Here is a 20,761-nt window from a genome sequence, read left to right as displayed (position 1 = left end):
GTGTATGTGTGTGCGTTTGCGTACTCCTATGGGACTTCTTCGTTCTGCTGGGTATTTTTCTGTGTCTCTTAAGGACAAAACTGGTGCAGAAGCAAGGAAATTCAGGTTATGCTCAAATTGTTCTTTAATATAGCAATTGTGTTGGAACAAATTTGTGTTTTCAAAACAAGCATTATAGAAGAACTGAGTGTATACGTGTGTGAGTGTAAACAACAGAAATCCTAAATGATCTCATAAATATTCAAGGAATGAAATACATATTATAAAGCATTCACACACACATATACACCCAAACCACGAGATTCAAATGATTTTACCAAGTGCTATCAAACTTTTTATCAAAGATCATTTCATAGCTTATGAAAACTTTTCCAGGGAATAGAAAAAGGGCAAACTCTACAACTCATTGTATCAGTCCAGAATAAGTTTAACACCAAAACCAGACAAGAAAAGTAAAAATGAAAGGAAATTTACAGGCTAACCTTAGAGGATTAAAAGAGCACAGAACATAGAAGCAAGAATCTGAAACAAAATACTAGTAAACTAAGGGGCTCCTAGGTGGCTCAGTCAGTTAAGTGTCCAACTTCGGCTCTGGTCATGATCTCATGTTTGTGGGTTCAAGCCCTGCATTGGGCGCTGTGTTGTCAGCTTGGAGCCTGGAGCCTGCTTCAGATTGTGCCTCCCTCTCTCTCTGCCCCTCCTCACTCATGCTCTGTCTCTCAAGAATAAATATTAAAAAAAATAATAATAATAATAATAAAAAAGAAAAATCTGTCCAGTGAAATTTACCACATTAATAAAGGAGGAAAAAAATTATGATCTCAATAGATACAGAATCATTTAATAAAAAGCTAATATTCATTCATGATAAAAGTACTAAGCAAACCAAGAAGAAAAGGACATTTTTTTTCAAGTTTACTTTGAGAGACAGAGAGAGCCTACGCACACACAGGCCAGCGTGGGGGACAGGGGTGCAGAGAGAGGGGTAGAGAGAGAGAGAGAATCCCGGGCAGGGTCTGCACTACCACCACAGAGCCTGATGCAGGCAGGGCTTGAACTCACAAACCATGAGATCATGACCTGAGCCGAAATCAAGAGTCAGATGCTTAACCTACTGAGCCACCCAGGCACCACAAGTAGAGATTTTTAAACCTGAGTAAGGCTATCTACCAAAAACCTATAGCAAACATTCTTAATGGTGAAATATGTCACCTAGTGGTAAAATGTTAATGATGAAATAGTCCCTTTAAAATCAGGAATAAGGGAAGGATTACTCACTATCAATGCTTCTGTTCAACACTTCATCAGGGGATCTAACTAGTGCAGTAAGATAACAGTATAATAATTAGAAAGGAAGAAACAAAATTGTCATTATTTATAAATGATATGATTACCTACTTAGAAAACCCAAAAGGACCTACAGATACATTATTAGAATAAGAGAGCACAGCAAGGTAGCTGGACATAAAATTAACAAAATTACATTTTTATATTCCAGCAACAGTTATAGAACATAATTTTTAAGCAGTAGCAACAAAAAATATAAAGTACCTAGAAATAAATGAACAAGATGTGGAAAGACTTGCTCTTGGCCATGATGGAGTAGTAAAGACCAGATCCAGCCTCTCAGTTGAAGCGATTAAAAACGACTGGTCTGCATATATGAAATAAGTTTTCAAGACACTGGGCATGAGGCAATGAAGGAGGAATCTCTGAGAGATGGGAAACAAATGAGGAGATCTTAGGGATTGCCTTGAGGGTTCCCAGATGACCGTGTAGAGCACCATTTGGAGCCCAGAGGACTCTGAGCTGAGAAGGTGAGTTTGGGGAGACCAAAGTGGCTAGAGTTTGCAGGACAGAGTATTGTAGAGGAGTAAGCTACACAGAGAGAAAGAGGATTCCCCTCAAGTACCCAACAGGATGTTAATTAAAGAAATAAATGTGAAAGTTGCAGAAGACTATACGCAATATAATGCTGTTGTATAAAGCTCCAAAACAAGGGGAAATACAGACTATTGTTTAGGGCAATGTGTACATGTGGTTGTGGTGAAAAAGACAAGGAATGAGGAAATGATAATTACAACAATCAAGACATTAGTTACCTCTGGGGTGGAACTGTCTCTACGGAGAAGGATCCAGAATGGTTTCTAGTAATGTTCTGGTTCTTACATTAGGTGGTGGGTGGTTCATTTTATTATTAAGCCTTCCTATACTTCACATCTATTGCGTGTATCAAATAATAAATACCTGTACAAAATTCAGAAAAAATTGGGCACGAAGATTTGTAAAGAATGCCTTTCCTTATGCAAAATATTCTCAACATGACATTGAACAATAGTTAAAAGATGACAACTCTTCTCTCCCTGTTTCTAAAGCCAGCAAGTACTGGATTATCTTCTATTGTTCCAATGACTATAATAATAGCAGAGGCCAAGGAGACGTCTTTCGTAGGAGAGTTGTCATGGAATCAGATTTGTGATAAAGAAATAAATAATTTATATGTCAGACTGTCCGCCAGAAGAAATACAGAGACAACATCCACAAACAAAAAATCAAGAACTTTTCTTTATACCGGCAATAATCACAAAGAAAATACCATCAAAACATTCACAACAGTCGCATCAACCATTAGTGATTTTATTGACTCATTTACAGGACTCTGACCAGAGAAATGGTGAACATAACATACACTTTGAGGCACCCACATTGATCTTACTACAGGGTCCCCAGGCCCCCTCTGCAGGCTTCATAATAGTGTACTTTCATCCCATGCAGACACTTCCTCTGCAAATGCAGCCAGGCCTCAGACTGTCCTCAGCCACTGCTCTCAGACTACTGATTACAGACCAGCAGCCTCCGCGTCCATTATCCCAGCAGCTGCCTAATGCATCTGAACCACAAAATGGGCCCTCGCTTCTTTCTTATCCCAGCTCCATCTTCATAAAGGGTAACAGACAGACAGAAGTCCCCAAGGGCACAAAATCTTTCTTTCCAGACAATTTTAAAGGAAAGTGGGGAGAAAGATGCATATGTGCTAATGGAACCTCTATGGCTGAAACAATTTATCTGCAGATGTGCCCTGACTAGCCACACAGCCATCAATCTGTTGTGCGCCGTCACTGAAATTTATGATTCTGCGTGAGAGGTGATGTGTCTATCTGAAGTTGCAGTCAGGGCTCTTTCCACTTTACTAAGGTGGCACTTGAGCCCGTAATTATAATAAGCTCGTACTTCTACCCACCTTAGATTCAGTGAAATTTCCAATTTTCTGAACTACTTTCTCTCACAGACTCCGTGCTGGTCTCTAAGACCTGAATGGAGGGAAAAGAAAAACATCAAAATTAAAGTGACAATGTAACTAAGGGAGTGTACTGGGAGAAAAACAGGACATTTTTATGATCCCCAAACTGGGGGATGGGGGGTGAAGCATTTCAGGGAGAAAATCAGGAGGAGCGACAGCATAGAACCACGCCTCTGACCTCTGTGCTAGGCATTGCACTATTGACACGCGCACACGCTCAGGTGGGGTCCAGAGGGATCACAGCATTTGAAATTTCATTTGAAATCTGCTAGGACTAGTTTTTAGGAGTATCTAGACCATAGTTAGCCAGATTTTTTAAGGAAGCAAGAGAGTTAGGTTTAAATCCTGGCAGGTCCAGCCAACATCAGAACGACTTCCTGTTCTAGGTAGCGCTGGGCACAGAAGTCGGTTGATTTTTTTGGGTCTTCTTTTGAGCTCTGCTGATTCCTGCTGGTTTGGGGTAAACAGGACATGCTGGAGCATATGTTCTCTGGTACCTCTTGCTCTCATCAGCCAAGGAAATGATCTATAACAATGCCGAAGTACCTTTTAAGTGCTTCTAAGACAGCTTTAACGGTTTTGGGCAAGGGACAGAAAGCCTCAGAGAAACCATAAAACACAATCCATATGGCACCATAATATTGTTTTGTTCTGGGAATTCTGCCCTTAGACAAAACCACACAGTCATGAATACATAAACAACCACTTTTTGAGCCATCTAACAAAGACTGAGCTCTGCTACAGAGCAGTGAGCCTCAGCCTGGGGGAAATGGGGGGCAAGTGGCCAAGCCAACCATGGCACGTGCTTCACTTCTGAGCCACAATGCAAATCCCAGCTGGGAAGAGTCCATGGTGGAAGACAGATCTTGTCTGTAATGGCCTCATCTGAAAAGCTATGCAGCAAATAACTCTGCAAACAAGTATCAGGCCAGGGCACCAGGGTGGCTCTGTTGGTTGCGAGCCCGACTCTTGACTTCGGCTCAGGTCATGATCTCACGGTTTGTGGGTTTGGGCCCTGTGTCGGGCTGTGCGCTGACAGCAGCAGAGCCTGCTTGGGATTCTCTCTCTCTCTCAAAAAAAAAAAAAAAAAAAAAAAAAGGTATCAGGCCATACTGCCTAAATGGGTGGGACAGCTGGTGGCATCTACACTTTGGACACTAAAGCTCTCTATAGACTTCGAGAGAAGGACCAGGATTAAGACTCTGAGGCAGAGTCTCTGAAGACACTTGAGCTGCCATCTCTTATGGTTATTTCCTGAGTGGCTGTGAAAGTTAACGGGATGAAGCCTTCGCTATCAGCACAGAGAAGGATCCAGTGTGAGTCTGCAAAGTGAAATAAACACATATGTAATTTAGAACATCTCATCTTATTCTTTAAAGAAAAATAAGACAAATACTTTTTTGAGAGTAAGAATCCAGTAGTTGGTAATATTGAACCTGATCATCACACGGATGGGAATGGGAAGCTGGAAGGACTGAGTCCTACTTAGGGTGAGGTCATTGATGACTTAGGCATAGCTAGGGGACATCCACTTTTACCCACGCTAGGCATTTATCACTTAGTGCTATGCATATGAGTGTGTATGTAGTGCACACGTTGTTAGGGGTTGTGTGTGCAGTGTCCCTATCTACACGCTCGTAAGCAATTTCTCCAGAAACTATGTGAAGGTGGGAACAGTTACTCTCTGGAGGAAGCTTTATTCTTTAGGTTCATACCAATCTCTAGACAGCTAAGGAGGCTGAGCCGACTGCAGATAGACTAGAATGGTCCAGATAATCCTGAATGGTTTGTTCTGGGGTGACCTAGGGCCAGTAGCATAACACAAGCCTGTGACCTTCTCTGGTTCTTTCAGATGTACTGTGCCTCACTTCTGAAAATTTCACTTCTGAAAATCTATACTTTCCAAAAACAACATGTAAAATATGCAGAGAGGTCTTTATTAGTGCTATTGATGATGCCGAAAATTGGAAACCACTTAAATGCCAAAGAAAATATGGCAAAGTACAATATGGTATACCCAGAATGGAATATTAACCCCACCCAGGACAAATGACAATTATGATGTCATATCACAGATGCATGTGTCAAAACAGGAAAAAGCTGATGCTGACATATTAAGGGGGAGAAAAAAATGAAACAAATTCCATGTTCAATGTGGTGGTGGCTTCCATTAAAAGAATGAGGCATAAAACCATCCTGTGCACCTGATGGTACGGGTGTGACTCAGTCCTCTGGCATTTGGGAATGGCCTTCACATCCACATGTTTGCTGCCTATTGAAATGACACCTCCTTTAAGAAATGCTGCTATGACCTTTATGTGTAGTGTAACAGGTATATATGAGGTTTTTATGTCATTTCTTTGCAGCTGTTATACATTGCTTTGTAACTCTTTTCTAGTTTTTTCCTGTGTACATTTAGGTCTTCCAGCTAGAATATATATGTAAGTTCCTTAAGGGCAGAACCCATATTTTCTATAGCCTTGGGTATATAGTAGACAATTAACAATACCTAATTATCTAGTGAACCACTGAATGGTTCATTAGCAATGAAAATTACAAAGTTACAAAACAAAAAATGGTAGAGGGAGGGGGTGTGGGATAGAGTCGATTTCTGAATTTTACCTACCATGGAGCATTTCAATAAGAGAGAGGCCAAAAGTCTGCTGAACTGTACTGAGCCTTAGTTTGCCATTGCAGAGAAGCACAGCTCTTTTTTCAACAACAGGACCTACATAATGAGATTTCTTCAGATATAAAAATAAAAGTTGTTAAACTGACTGCAGAAGCAACAAAGTTAACATTTCTTAAAACTAGAATGTGTAAATAGTTTTTTTTAAATCCTATTTACTATTACTCTAACTAAACCAGTTGTAAATAAGGAGATTTTGGCTACATTATTTAACATAACAAAAAGATTTGATCCCAAAATATTTATGGCTTAAATACCATGAAGCAATAGGGGTGCCTGGATGGCTCAGCTGGTTGGGTGGCTGACTTTGGCTCAGGTCATGATCTCACGGTTCGTGAGTTCGAGCCCTGCGTCAGGCTCTGTGCTGACAGCTCAGAGCCTGGAGCCTGCTGTCTCTCTCTCAAAAATAAATAAAGATTTAAAAGAAAAATTAAAAAAAAAATAAAGCCATTATGGCAAAATATTAACAAGAGTTAAATCCAGATGATAGGTATAAAAGATTTCGTTATTTAGTCTTTCTTTATGTTTACAATTTTTCATAATAAAAAATTTTAATTATTTTAAACTATTCTTTGGTTCTTTTAAAAACCTACATCCTGGGGTGCCTGACTCTTGGTCTCGGCTCCAGTCACGATCTCATGGTCATAAGATCAAGCCCGATCGGCACTGACAGCACAGAGACTGCTTAGAATTCTCTCCTTACCCCCTCCCCCTCAAAATAAACATTACAAATAAACAAAAACTAAACCTATACCTTTGAGTTGTTCCAAGAGTAGTAGTTTTAAGAAAAAACTAATTAAGGGGCGCCTTGGTGGCTCAGTCAGTTGAGCGTCAGACTTCGGCTCAGGTCATGATCTCACAGTTCATGAGTTCGAACCCCATGTCGGGCTCTGTGCTGACAGCTCAGAGCCTGGAGCCTGCTTCGAATTCTGTGTCTCCCTCTCTCTCTGTACCTCTCCTGCCACTCATGCTCTCTCTCTCTCTCTCTCTCTCTCTCAAAAATACATAAACATTAAAAAAATTTTTTTAAAAACTAATTAAAAGACCTCTCTTAACTATTAGATAATAACTTACATATTACTTATCAATGATTTCGATACCAACTTTCTGCAAATATCTTTTAAAATGAAGATATAAAAGTCCACAATCAAATCAGTGTGATATTGGTAAAATTCTAGATAAAGAGATCAGCATTATAGTAGTTACAATATGGAGAATTCAGAATTAGATCCCAGTACATATAAGTTTATATATGACAAATGTGTTAGATCAAGTTCAGTGAGATTAAAGATGGATTCTTTTTTAAATTAAGCTCTATGCCAACGTGGGGCTTGAACTCAGGACCCTGAGATCAAGAGTTGCATACTCCACCTACTGAGTCAGCCAGGCCCCTGAAAGATGTATTTTTTTTTTTATGTTTATTTATTTATCTTTGACAGAGAGAGCGTGAGAGAGAGCACACACAAGTGGGGGTAGGGACAGAGAGAAAGGGAGAGAATCTCAAGCAGGCTCTGTGCAGTCAGTGCAGAGCCTTACATGGGGCTTGAATTCATGAACCACAAGGTCATGACCTGAGCTGAAAGCAAGAGTTGACTGAGCAACCCAGGCGCCCCATCGAAAGATAGATTTTTAATAAAGCTCCTAGCACAATTGGTTATCTCTCAGAAAATAAAAGTGGACCACACACCAAAATGTAATGAAAGATTAAAAATTTAAATGTAAAAACTAATATAATAAAACAATGCAACCAAATCTAGACTATTGCATGTATGTTAATTTCTATAATAAGCAAAAAACTCTTATAAACTGATAACTCAATAGGAAAAAAAAAATGAACAATAGGCAGTTCATATTCAGTGGGCCAAAAACCATGAAAGACATACTCAAGTTCACTAACAGTAAAGGAAATACAAATGAATGAAAGTAAAAAGCACTTCACACTTATCAGATTGGTAAGGATGTGAGGAACAGGAAGTCTCATAGGTTGAGAGTGGGCATATGATGATACATTTAGTAAAAAATCTCTGAAAGGCAATCTGGCAACTGTATTAAAAGTAGAAATGTATATGTACTTTTCAAATTTGCGCTTCTACTTCTGGGAACCAACCCAACAGAAATAAAAGTAGGAATACAAATAGATACATAAAAGAGTACGATGAGAGCCCTGCTTGGAGTGACTGAAGAAGTGAAGAAGTAAAGGCAACGTGAACGTCTATCAACAATGGACCACCTCAATAAGCAGCATCCTCTCAGCATGAAGAGCGCAACTTACGACTCCATTTTTGTAAAACAATGACAAACCATCAGCCCCGCATATAGGCCTATAGATACAAAGAAGTGTGTACGATTATATGAGTTATGAACTAAAATATGGAGAGAACCACAGTAAGCTGCCATAAAGTGAATTATGGCAGGGGGCAGGGCCAAGTTCAATGGAGAAAGAAAGTGTTCGTGATAAAAACAGGTAAGCTATAATCCCATTCGTGTAATGTTTGCATACGCATTACATTTTTTTAAAATGGACCTAACTTTCTCTCTGCAATGCATAAGGAAAAGTCTCCCATGATAAGATGGTACAATAAGGAAAACTCTTTTTTTTCCTAAATAGAAATTGCCAGAATGAGTACCGTCATTCATATTTTACACCATGCATGTGATACGATCACACTATACACTGGTATGTGTGCCTGTCTGGCTGGCAGCCAACCAACCCAGAAAGGTATTACAACTTGCCTGTGACATAACATGACCAGTTCAGTGAAGTTCGGCTAGAGCACCATCTTCCTCATCAGTGGATTTTTCTTGCAGTACCCACTGGCTGCAGGAGCTTTTCTGTATAGTGGTAGCTCCTCAAAGGAGAAGTTACCTGGTAAGTGATGTGCACGTAAGGCAGATCCCGAGACAGTGGATACACAGGAGAGGACTTCTTCCCATTATGCAGAGCGTCTGTGAGTTCAGAAAGACATCGCTGCACTTCAGTCAGGGTCCTAGACAAAATTTCCATTTCCTTAGACAGTCGGTAAGTTTCCTTTTCCTTCTGTGAGTTCTTGCTTTGAGGCAAATTAGGAGGTTCCGGAGTGCTGGTGTGGTCGGGTGTGCTGCTGGACCTGGGTGGTGTTACTGAGCGGTTAACGGGCTCAGCATCTAGAGTTCTGAGAGCTATGGAGCCATCACAGATACTGCTTGGAGGGCTCCTGATTTCTTCAATAAGGGTTCTTCCAGGCCTTTCGCATTGACTACGGCTGTCAGATGTGAAGAGCCCTCTGTTTTGGTGACACAAATCTGGGGAAAGACTTTCAAGTAGCTTTTTTCTGTCTATTTTACTTAATGGAGTACTGAAAGTAGAGTATCCACTCTGGTTTTCACTCGATGTTACTGGCAATTCTTTTTCCAATGTTACTTCTCTAACAATCAAACGAATGATATACTGATCAGTCTTTGAAGAAGGAAGAAATGCTGAATCAGTGGATTTTTGTCTTCCAACCAAAATTAATAATAACTTATCTGTCAAGAAACACATACCTTTTGGTCTTTCACTTTTCTCAAGTTGAATCTGCTGGATGTTTGGTATAAACGATCGGATGACAGAATAGATAAAAATTATATTGGAAGTATTAGAAGCCACTGCTACCACCTGAGCTTTAAGACCAAATGTTATTAGATCAGGAACAAGAATGCCTGGAATGGTGACTTTTCTGGTCTGCGTAACCTCCTTCTCAAAGGTCACAAGGACCAGATGTGAAGAATCCATGCCAGTTCCTGTCAAGTAGTCTTTTTTTCTTAGACAAATAAGAGAACTACCCTCAGACTTTGACGTATTGAAATGCATATGAGTTAGATCCAGAGGATCTGAAAAGGAAGAAAGGGGAGAAACTGATGTTTCAACACTTGTTTTAGAAGCAACTGCCCCCTTACCCGTGGTGGGTACTTCATCAATAACCGGGAAAGTACACAGACAAGGGTCTTCACCGCTAGGTGGAACATCAAAGATTTCAGATGCATTTAAGCCACAGATCTTATCTAGTGGGAGCTCAGTGGCTACAGCGACCTGTGAGTCCACGGTGGCTCTGATGGAGCGCACAGAGCTGTCCACATCAAACACTGGGTGGAAGGAGCACCTGCGAAGAGTCTTCTGAGCACTGTCCCAAATGTAGGAATGCAGGCTGCTGCCAGCTGCCACCACCAGCCTCTGGCCATCCTGGGTCCAAGACGCACAGTGAATGAGGCCCTGGGTGTCAATGTCCGCGTTCACCCGGGAACTGTCGCAGTGAACACTGTGGAAAACAGAGACACGCTGCGCAGTCAACACAGCCAGGACAGCACTTTCTGGATGCCACACACAGCCCTGGGGAAGGACAGGGAGTGATTCTCTAATCTCACAGGTCTGAGACATCAGCCGTTTGTTCGTCCCCGTACTGCTGGGACATAGCTGCCACACAATGACACGCTTCTTGTGCTGCACAGCGAGCAGAGCAGGCATGTCAGCTGTGCCAGGTGGGGCCCAAGACACTCCATACACATGTTCAAACTGTCCAATGACCTCTGAGTCCCCAAACCTGGCCTCTCCACTGTGAAGCTGTAAATCAGTCAGGACTACCTGGTTCCCATTAGTCCAGACAAGGCCATGAACTGGGTGTACTGCCTGATACAATGCATTCAGCCCAGTCCTGAGAAGTCTTCCTTTTCCCAACTCCATCCTCTTTGATAAAGGGTATCTGAAATCATTAAGAAGGAAAGTTTTACCATGAGACTATAATCAGACAAATCCAAAACGTAGGACATTTTATAAGACAATTGGCTTAGGCCTTTCATAGGTCAATATTTCAAGGGGATAAAAGGTCAAAGGCATGTGACAGATTAAAAGACATGACTGAGCCATAACAAGCAAATGTAACATATAAACTTTGATCAGCTCTTGAATTGAGGAAATAAAACTTTCTTTTTAATGTTTGTTTATTTTTGAGAGAGAGAGAGACAGAGACAGAGTGCGAGTGGGGGAGGGGCAGAGAAAGAGGGAGACACAGAATCCAAAGCAGGCTCCAGGCTCTGAGCTGTCAGCACAGAGCCTGATGTGGGGCTCAAACCCAGGAACCTCGAGATCATGACCCAAATAGAAGTCAGATGCTTAACCGACTGAGCCACCCAGGTACCCCGGAAATAAAATTTTCTATTAAAAAAAGATATTTTTAGAATTGGAGAAATTTGAATATGCAATAGATATTAGGAGATACTGTGGAGTTATTTTCTTTTAAAAAAAAAACGTTTATTATTTATTTTGAGAGAGTGTGTGCAAGCGGGGGAGGAGCAGAGAGAGAGGAGAGAGAGAATCCCAAGCAGGCTCTGCTCTGTCAGCACAGAGCCCCATGTGGGGCTCTAACCCATGAACCATGAGATCATGACCTCAGCTGAAATCAAGAGTCAGATGCTTAACCAAATGAGCCACCCAGGAGCCTTAGAGTTCTTAATCTTAAGTGTGAACACGGTATTATGGTCATGTAGGAGAATGTCCTTGCTGTTAAAATATGATGTTGGAGTATTTGGGGTAAAGTGTCATGATGCCTACAATTTGCTTTTAAATGGCTTAGCTAAATCCAGAAACACCAGGGGCACCTGGGTGGCTCAGTCGGTTGAGTGTCCGACTTCGGCTCAGGTCATGATCTCACAGTTCGTGGGTTCGAGCCCCTCATCAGGCTCTGTGCTGACCCCTTGCTCGGAGCCTGGGGCCTGCTTCAGATTCTGTGTCTCCTTCTCTCTCTGCCCCTCCCCCACTCAGTTTTGTCTCACTCTGTTTCTCAAAAATAAATAAATGTAAAAAAAATTTTTTTTTTTAATCAGAAACACCAAACCCTACACATTTTATATAGAAACACAGAGAGATAAAACAGATGTAGCAAAATGTTAATAAATCCTGAATCTAGATTGAGGCTATATTGATATTCCTGGTACTTTCAACTTTTAAGTTAAAAATTTCTCAAATTAAAATATTGAGAAAAACCTCTTTCACCATCTAATTTCTATTCTTCTTTCACTGCCAAGTCAAGCATTAACTGATATTCACATCTCTGACTTTATTAGCACTTATTTCCTCAACTCCCTTCAAAATGGCTTTTACCTCCGCAGCGAAATGACACTCAAAGAGTCACTGTTGCTATTTCTACTTCACCATATTCAAATAGCACTTAATAATTTTCAGACCATTTTCACATTCCCTATCACATTTGCTCCTTGCAACAATCTTTTGCAAGAATACAAAGTAGGTTAGGGAAATATTATCTTCAATTTTTTTCATTCTTAAGGTTTTTGTTTTTTTTTTTTTTTTAAGGAATTTAAATTACTAAAGAAGTACATGTTCACTGCAATGAAACTGAGACAAACCAGAAGTTTCTATAATAAAATGAAATGTTTCCTCCTACCCCATGCCAACACCTCCCCTCCCCAAACTCAAGTCCTTGATAAAAGCACTGTTAACAATTTGGTGTGTAGCCTCTGAAACCATTAAAGAAACTTATCTAAAAAAAAAAAAAGAATTTTATATGTGCTAAGTTTTTTTTTTTTCTTTTAAACAAAAAAAGGGGGTTTAAGTCAAAGTCCCTGGGTACTAACAACAGAATCCACTCTGGCTAACTTAAGAAAAAAAAAAATCTCAAGAACCAAGATCAGAAAAACAAGCAGAAACCAAGTGAGGCTAGCTAGACGGAATAAACCATGGCTACCACTCTCTCAACACATTAGTGGCTGAGAATCTAACTTCACTGCCCCTTCACTTGATAACAATTGCTTAAGATTCCGAATAGGGGTCCAGGGGGAAACTTCCCACTGGCTTGGCCTAGCTTCCAAGTCCTGCTCTAGCTGCCAGGATGGGGAGAAAGAGGGGTCCCCACAAAGGCTTCTGTCATAAGGGACGGGGGTTCTGCTTTCCCACCAACACTCACACAAAAGGCAGCTGCCCCCAAATTAGGAAGGGGTTTTAAAAAAAGGACCAACAATAACCACAGGGATCTCATATGTTACATACTATTCACTAATTTATTTTATTTTTTTATTATTTAAAGAAAATTTTTTTTCAACGTTTATTTATTTTTAGGACAGAGAGAGACAGAGCATGAACGGGGGAGGGGCAGAGAGAGAGGGAGACACAGAATCGGAAACAGGCTCCAGGCTCTGAGCCATCAGCCCAGAGCCTGACGCGGGGCTCGAACTCCCGGACCGTGAGATCGTGACCTGGCTGAAGTTGGACGCTTAACCGACTGCGCCACCCAGGCGCCCCTCACTAATTTATTTTAAATCACGGGTACTTTTTCAAGTCAGTAACAAACAGATCTTCCTCAATCTTTTAAGTAGCCCCATTAGTAGCTGCAAGGTATGCCGTAATGCACTCAAAGATTCCACTATAGGTGGGAATTCAGCTTGTGTCCCAACTTTTTTCTACATGTGGATAGGGTCCACAAGTTTAGTTAGTACTCAGTCCCTATCACTGTTCTCACATTTCCTTCCTTCCAGCGTCACCTACTCTCGTGTTTTCAATTGTTACCTGTGTTTATTATTGTCAGATCTGCTGTGCTACAATGCTATTCAATTATATGTTAGGCTTCACATTATGGCTGATATTAGCCTTGCTCACATTCATTTCAAACTGGACCTGCATGAAAGGAAAAAAAAAATGGCCTTTTTTGCTCTCCACAGCAGCTCCTCAATTTCTGTTAATGGATATCACCATTCTCACATTCACTCAGGCTAAAAACTCAGGACTCCATTTGACTACTCTCCTGCCTTCTCAGTTGGTGACCAAGTCTTATTAATTCTTAGAACTGTTCCTGAATCCAGTCCTTCTTATCATTCCCACCAGCACTATCCTGAATCAGATCGCTGTTACTGCAAACCTAGTTGGCTGTAATAATTGCCTCCTACTTGGGTTCCCTACCTCTTTCTTTCTCTAGTCCATCTTGTGCAAAACCAGTCTTAAAATATCCTTTTAAGTGTATCATTTATCAGCTTAAAAATTGGCAGATGTTAAAAACAAAATTCGGGACACCTGGGTGGCTCAGTCAGTTAAGTGTCTGACTCTTGATTTTCAGCTCAGATCATGATCTCACATGGAATCGAGGGTTGTGGAATCGAGCCCTGTGTCAGGCTTTGTGCTGAGCAAGGAGCCTGCTTGGGATTCTCTCCCTTCCCCCCACCAAATAAACATAAAAAAAAAAAAAGGCAGATACTACCTACTGCCCACAGCTGCACTGTTCAATACAGTAGCTACTAACCATATGTGCTTTGCAAATTTAATTAAAATAAAAAATCAGTTCCTCAGTCACACTAGTCTTTTTCAAATGGTCAACAGTCACATGTGGCTAGTGGCTATCACATTGGGCAGAGGAGAATAGAACATCTCCATCACTGAAGAAAGTTCTGCTGGGCAGCACTGTCCAATAGGATAAAGTCTGAATTCCTCAGTTGGGCATTCGAACCCCTACCCATTGTGGACCTCCTATCCCTCCAGTCTTATTTCTAGTTGGTCATCTTCATAGTTACAATACTCGGCCAATTCAAAACACTTAATCAATGACAGGGGAACTGATGGCCCAGCTTCATTACTCTCTCTTCAAGGGGTCTTCTTTAATCATCCTGCTAAACCTGATACTTTCCTCCTCTTAACTCCTATAGCCTCACAGCCTACAGCTCTCATGTGACATCTTCAGTTTATTATCAGCAATTACCAGTTACTCTTTCATGTACTACCTCGCATTTCACAACTAACGCACAAGGTCTTTGAGAGTAAAAATGAGACTTAAGTTAAAAACTTAACTTCTTTGCCTGTCAAGTATTTTCAGATGGAATGCTGTATCCATTACATCATAAAAGGAGTTTCTAATTGGGTCACAGTATTGCCAGGGGTTGTGTTGTGATCACATTTTTGTTGCTTTAGGCTCTTATGATACTGTAAGTAAACCTCTTTGGACTATATTTGGACATGCTTTCTAAGTCTGTTAAATAATCCCTCCTCTTTTTTTTTTTTTTCAATTGAGAGAGAGTGCGAGTCAGAGAGAGGGGCAGAGAGAGCCAGAAAGAGAGAGAGAGAGAGAGAGAGAGAGAGAGAGAGAGAGAATCTTAAACAGGCTCCGCACTCAACTCGGAGCCCAACAAAGGCTCTATCTGACCACCCTGGGATCATGACCTGAGCCGAAATCAAGAGTCAGACTGACTCATGCTCCCTCTCAAATTGAAAAAAAAAAGAAAAAAAAAAAAAAAAAAAGAGTGACTATGTCACCCAGGTGCCCCAATAATCCAGCCTCTTAAAACAACCAAAACAATGGGGGAATATATATTAAGAGATATTTCCCTCCCCTACTGGTCCATATAGTCCTAATGCAGCCATATAATAGCATTTCTCATTTCCTATATGGTAAAAAAAAAAAAAAAAAAAAAAAAAGGTTAAGCAACCATACATATTAGCCATAGTTTACATATACATATTAGCACAAGTTTCCAGGTCTTAACTCATACTTGTCATTTAAATCATGACGACAAATAATCAAACAATGTTAATAAATCATATATTTATATAATTTTTATATTTTATAAAATTAACACAGGATTTTACAACAATGAAACATTTTCTTCCTAGCATAGTTCCAGGGGAAAAAACATCTTTATTTCAAGTGATTATTATAATGTAGAGTCTGTATCAGTGCCACAGTATGAAAATCTTTCCTTGCATCATCTTATATACAGAACCTGGTTTACTGTGGCTTTAGTAGTGAGCTTCAAGTTCAAGTGCATCAAAAGCTGGCTTTGCCTTTGTATTCAGCCAAAATCTATTTGGCTTGGATTTTAGCCTTTGGAAAACTGAACAGCCTAATGCCTTAATGTCATTTTCTAGCATCCCTGAATGTGTGTGTCCATGCATATTTAAGATACATAAGGTCAGATAAGAATAAGGCAGTAATGAGAATAAATTGGATATTCTAATTTATCTAAATGATAAGTATTTACTTTCAAATATAGACAAATATGCATATAGATAAGCATTCTTTATTTAAAGGGCAAAAATTGTACCTTCAGGTACATTCTATTTCAAAATTCTATCAGTGAGTTGATATATATTTGTATGTGTAATAATGGTTGCAAGAATAAAATGTTGCAACAATAAATGACTGTGAAAGATTAATTTTAGGACAAAAAACAAGAATTTTCACCTAGTTGACTTATTGAGAAACAGAGTAGCATAATAAATAATATTAACAATATTATTATATTGATTATAACAAATATTAAAAATATTATTATTTATAAATAAATACTAACAAAGAGTACACTAGCTAAATAACTTAATGAAAAACATTATATTCTTTTTGACCAACAGAAGTTTGTGAAATTTAAATAAAAATATAAAGCACAGGGATAGAAATGAATTGTAATTATCTTGGTAAAATTGTTCATTAAACTAGCATTCATTAAACAAAAAAATCTTTAAGAACTGTGTTTAACTCTTAAAGTTTTTTTTTTAAAGGATTTTTTTTCAACGTTTATTTATTTTGGGGACAGAGAGAGACAGAGCATGAACGGGGGAGGGGCAGAGAGAGAGGGAGACACAGAATCAGAAACAGGCTCCAGGCTCTGAGCCATCAGCCCAGAGCCTGACGCAGGGCTCGAACTCACGGACCGCGAGATCGCGACCTGGCTGAAGTCGGACGCTTAACCGACTGCGCCACCCAGGCGCCCCTAACTCTTAAAGTTTTTTAAAGATTTTATTGTTATTTTGTTTTTCATTGCTTTTTTTTTTTTTTTTTAGTGTTTATTTACTTTTGAGACAGAGAGAAAGAGAGCATCAGCAAGGGAGGGGTACAGAGACAGGGAAATACAGAATCTGAAGCAGGCTCCAGGCTCTGAGCTGTCAGCACAGAGCCTGACGTAAGGCTCAAACTCACGAACCGTGAGAACATGACCTGAGCCGAAGTCAGACACTTAACTGACTGAGCCACCCAGGCGCCCCATCATTGGTTTGTTTTGAGAGAGGGAGAGAGAAATCCCAAGCAGGTTCTGCACTGTCAGCAAGCAGAGCCCAACACGAGAATCGATCTCACAAACAGTGGAAGCTAAGAGTCAGATGCTTAACTGACAGCCACCCAGGCACCCCAAAGATTTTGTTTTAAGTAATCTCTATACCCAACCTGGGGCTTGAACTCATAACCCCAAGATCAAGAGTAGCACATTCCACTGACTGAGCCAGCCAGGCATCTCCTCACCACTCTCTTCTTAACCCCCCAAACTGACCCTATTACCACCTTTTTAAAACAGCTTTCACCAAGCCACCAGTGCCATCTATGTCATTGAACCCAGTGGACATTTTTCAACCCTGTTTTACTGAGTAGTATGTGTCAAAGACAGAGCTTGAGAAGTTGTCTTTGGACTCTACATCCACAGAAACATATTCTCTACCAAACTGCCTGGTGATTTGCTTTTAACTCATCTGCAAGTTATTTCTCATGCCTCTTTGCTGGCCTTATCCTTGTTTGTAGAGTCTTTTACTAAGAAGGAATTGTCTACTATGCTTCTACACATGATGTCAGATTAAGTGGGTCTGTAGTGGCTTGCTAAATGGAAAATAAGTCCCTTGTCACTATTAATGAAGAAAACTGCCATCTCTAGCCCACTGGTCTTATATAAGATAATATATGTTTTCCTCTAATATCTACTCATGCACTTTTAAAAGACTTTTATTGATAAATAATGCATGATACATTTTCCTAGGCAGAGAAAATTCCTAATGGGCCAATTATATCAAAGGCAATTTATATATGTTTTAGGCTACCCAATTCAGTCTAATGTCATTGAGGGTGTATATGGCCAGGGGTAGCACAGAATAAGGATTTGTAAATAAGAGAAAAACAAACATGATAATGTTACTAACATTTTTAGAAGAATTAATTTTAATATTTTCACCCTTGGTAACAAGAAGAAATTTGGCACATTTTTCTCAAAAACCTAACAAAAATTACAAAAATCTGTTGCAATCCTTTGTACTCCATTGCTAGTTTAGGTCCTGACCACCTCTCCCTCTTTAGTAGGCTAGAACAAGAAGTCTTCTGGATACCAGCCTCTTCCTTCCCACAGAGCCTGGATGCTTTATATGATTGGGTAGAATCATCTTTTTAAAAAATCACAGCTATGGTCAGGGGCACCTGGGTGGCTCTGTCGGTTAACCGTCTTGACTCCTGATCTCAGCTCAGGTCATGTCATGGTTCGTGGGATTGAGCTCCACACTGGGCTCTGCACTCACAGCACAGAGCCTGCTTGGGATTCTCTCTCTCTCTCCCTCTCTCAAAATAAATATAAAAAACATTAAAAAAAATCACAGCTATGTGCATTTTGTTCTTCTGCTCAAATACTTTGTCTCTACAGTTTACATATATAAAAAAGTTCTTTCAAATGTCTTAGCAAGGTATTTCAGTCTTTAAATTATCTGAGATTGATATACCTTTCCAACCTTCTATCCCTGATCATAAAGGGCATGCTGAGGAATTTGGAGGAACCAGCACACATTCACATGACAAAGCACAGGATGGACCTGACAAGGAACAAGGCTGTTTTTTTTTTTAATTTTTTAATGTTTATTTTTGAGAGAGAGAGACACACTACACACACACACAGAGCATGAGCAGGGGAGGGGCAGAGAGAGAGGAGACACAGAATCCAAAGCAGGCTCCAGGCTCTGAGCTGTCAGCACAGAGCCTGATGCAGGGCTCGAACCCACAAGCTGTGAGATCATGATTTGAGCCAAAGTCGGACGCCCAACCGACTGAGCCACCCAGGCACCCCAGGCTGATAAGTTTAATGAGGAGTCATGAGATAGTTTGAATTTCTCACAATGAGAAAGTAAGCCAAGTTTGTAGCTACTTCCGAAGAGAAAGAGTACCTGATTCAAGAGATCTTTCTTTCTTTGTTTTTTCTTTTTCTTTTTTTAGAGAGAGCAAGAGTGGGAGAAAGTGGGAGAGGGGCAGAGGGAAAGAGAGAATCACAAGCAGGCTCAACGCTGGCCATGGAGCCCAATGCAGGGCTCGATCCCACTATCCTGGGATCACGACCTGAGGCGAAATCAAGAGTCTGATCCTCAACCTACTGAGCCACGAAGGCACCCCTCCAGAGATATTTCTAATGCAGATTGAATAAATAATGACATCAGGTAGGATATGAGTGGTGAGGAAGAAAGGGGAATTGAGGATAACATGTAGACTTTTGCTTAGGAAACTGTTGAACCATTAATCAGAGATATAGAAGGCAGAGTGTGCTTCAAACATTGGAAGGGTAAGAAATTTTGTATTAGATCTGCCTCATCTAAGATGTCTATAGGTAGCAATGTGCCTTAGGCAGTCAGAGGTTAAGGATTTGGGAGTCACTGTCATAATGTAGATAGTTAAAGCCAAAGCAGTGGACAGTCTGGCTGTGAAAGATCAGACAGCCAAGAGGACAAAGGTTGAAATAGCCTTTAGGTGTCCCCCAATTATTTTGTATCCTTTAAAATATCTAAATTCTGCCTGATGCTAACTGTATACTTGCTAGTCTCTCAACCCTCAGACTATAAGATTTCAGGGAGTTTTAGGGAATGAAAAGCCACTGTTTTATTAGTTCAGGGGAGAGATGGTCAGAATCAGGACCTCCTGCTCAGCCTATGACCATTTAATTCTTGTTTTTAATCTCTAAAGACAACTCATGGTGAGAATCAAGGGGCTTAGGCAAACTGGACCATTTCCAGTAGGTTTAAACAGAACTACATAACCTCCAACTTGTTTTTCTGTTTGTTGTGTTTCGACTATAAAATAATTTCAAGTTCTTCATACTTTTTTAAAAAATTAACACACAGGAAAGGTAAAAAGCTAAATTCACGAAAAACCACTCATCCAAAGGGAAAAAATTATGACTACATCCCTCTGGCTTTTTTTTCTTTCTATGTAGTTTTGGTTAAAAATTTTTCAGCCATACTGTACAGTTTCATATCATGATTTTTTCACTTATTATATATTAGCATTTTCCCATGTTACTTAAAATTTATAAATTATTTATTTATTTATTTAAATGTTTGTTTATTTTTGCGAGAGAGACAGTGAGAGCAGGGAAAGGGCAGGGAGACAAGGAGACACAGAATCTGAAGCAGGCTCCAGGCTCTGAGGTGTCAGCACAGTGCCTGCCCCACGTGGGGCTCGAACTTGTGAACTGTGAGATCATGACCTCAGCCGAAGTGGGACAGCTTGACTAGGCCACCCAAAGCGCCCCTACAAATTATTTTAAAAAGCCACTTAATATGCATTTAGTGAAGTCGCATTTTTCCTCACTGTTGAGACACCTGGTTGTGCCAACTTTATCTTATCATAAATAACTCTGTGATAAAGGTCTTTATGCATAAAGCATGTTCTTCATTTCCGATGGCTTCTTTAGGATATATTCCCACAAGTATCACTAATGAGTCACATGGAATATATTCAAACGTTTAAAGCCACCCCTCGCTCATCCTCAGCCGCTAGCCCTTTGCACGCGAGTTCCCTACTCCCATTCTCCCCATCCTCTCTGCACTCCTGGGTCTCCTCCCCACTCCCCAACAAGTACTGGCCCCTCCATCTCCCTCTCCGCCCACCCACAGCCTCCCAAAACCAGCTAGGCTTAGGCAGGAACGGACACAACAATACCTTTGGCCTGACTGCCCACAGAAAATAAGACTCCCGGGTCCTGCGGATCTGGAGCCCTGAGCGAATACCGGAAGTATCGGCTCCCAGGCCACTGAT

The 20,761-nt window shown here is 40.4% G+C and overlaps 1 protein-coding gene across 3 annotated transcripts; it reads right to left on the bottom strand.

Annotated features, from left to right (window-relative positions):
* Window positions 1–893: 893 nt before the first annotated feature.
* On the bottom strand, window positions 894–20,740 carry WDCP (WD repeat and coiled coil containing). Of its 3 annotated transcripts, XR_006595901.1 has the most exons (5): window positions 20,666–20,740; window positions 8,857–10,705; window positions 5,928–6,045; window positions 3,242–4,623; window positions 894–2,247 (listed from the first exon to the last, which is right to left on the bottom strand). XR_006595901.1 is itself a non-coding variant. In XM_023252060.2 (4 exons), exons 2-4 carry the CDS (start codon window positions 10,684–10,686, stop codon window positions 4,496–4,498), a joined length of 2,076 nt encoding a protein of 691 aa, XP_023107828.2. In that variant the 5' UTR covers window positions 10,687–10,705; window positions 20,666–20,740; the 3' UTR covers window positions 2,617–4,495. The 3 variants fall into 3 exon arrangements, 1 of the variants encoding a protein (XP_023107828.2); XM_023252060.2 differs by lacking the exon at window positions 894–2,247 and having other exon boundaries at window positions 2,617–4,623; XR_002741293.2 differs by lacking the exons at window positions 894–2,247; window positions 3,242–4,623 and having other exon boundaries at window positions 8,724–10,705.
* Between the last annotated feature and the right edge of the window lie 21 nt (window positions 20,741–20,761).

This window comes from Felis catus, chromosome A3 (assembly GCF_018350175.1).
Source record: "Felis catus isolate Fca126 chromosome A3, F.catus_Fca126_mat1.0, whole genome shotgun sequence".
NCBI lineage: Eukaryota > Metazoa > Chordata > Mammalia > Carnivora > Felidae > Felis > Felis catus.
This window is presented reverse-complemented; position numbering and strand designations above follow the sequence as displayed.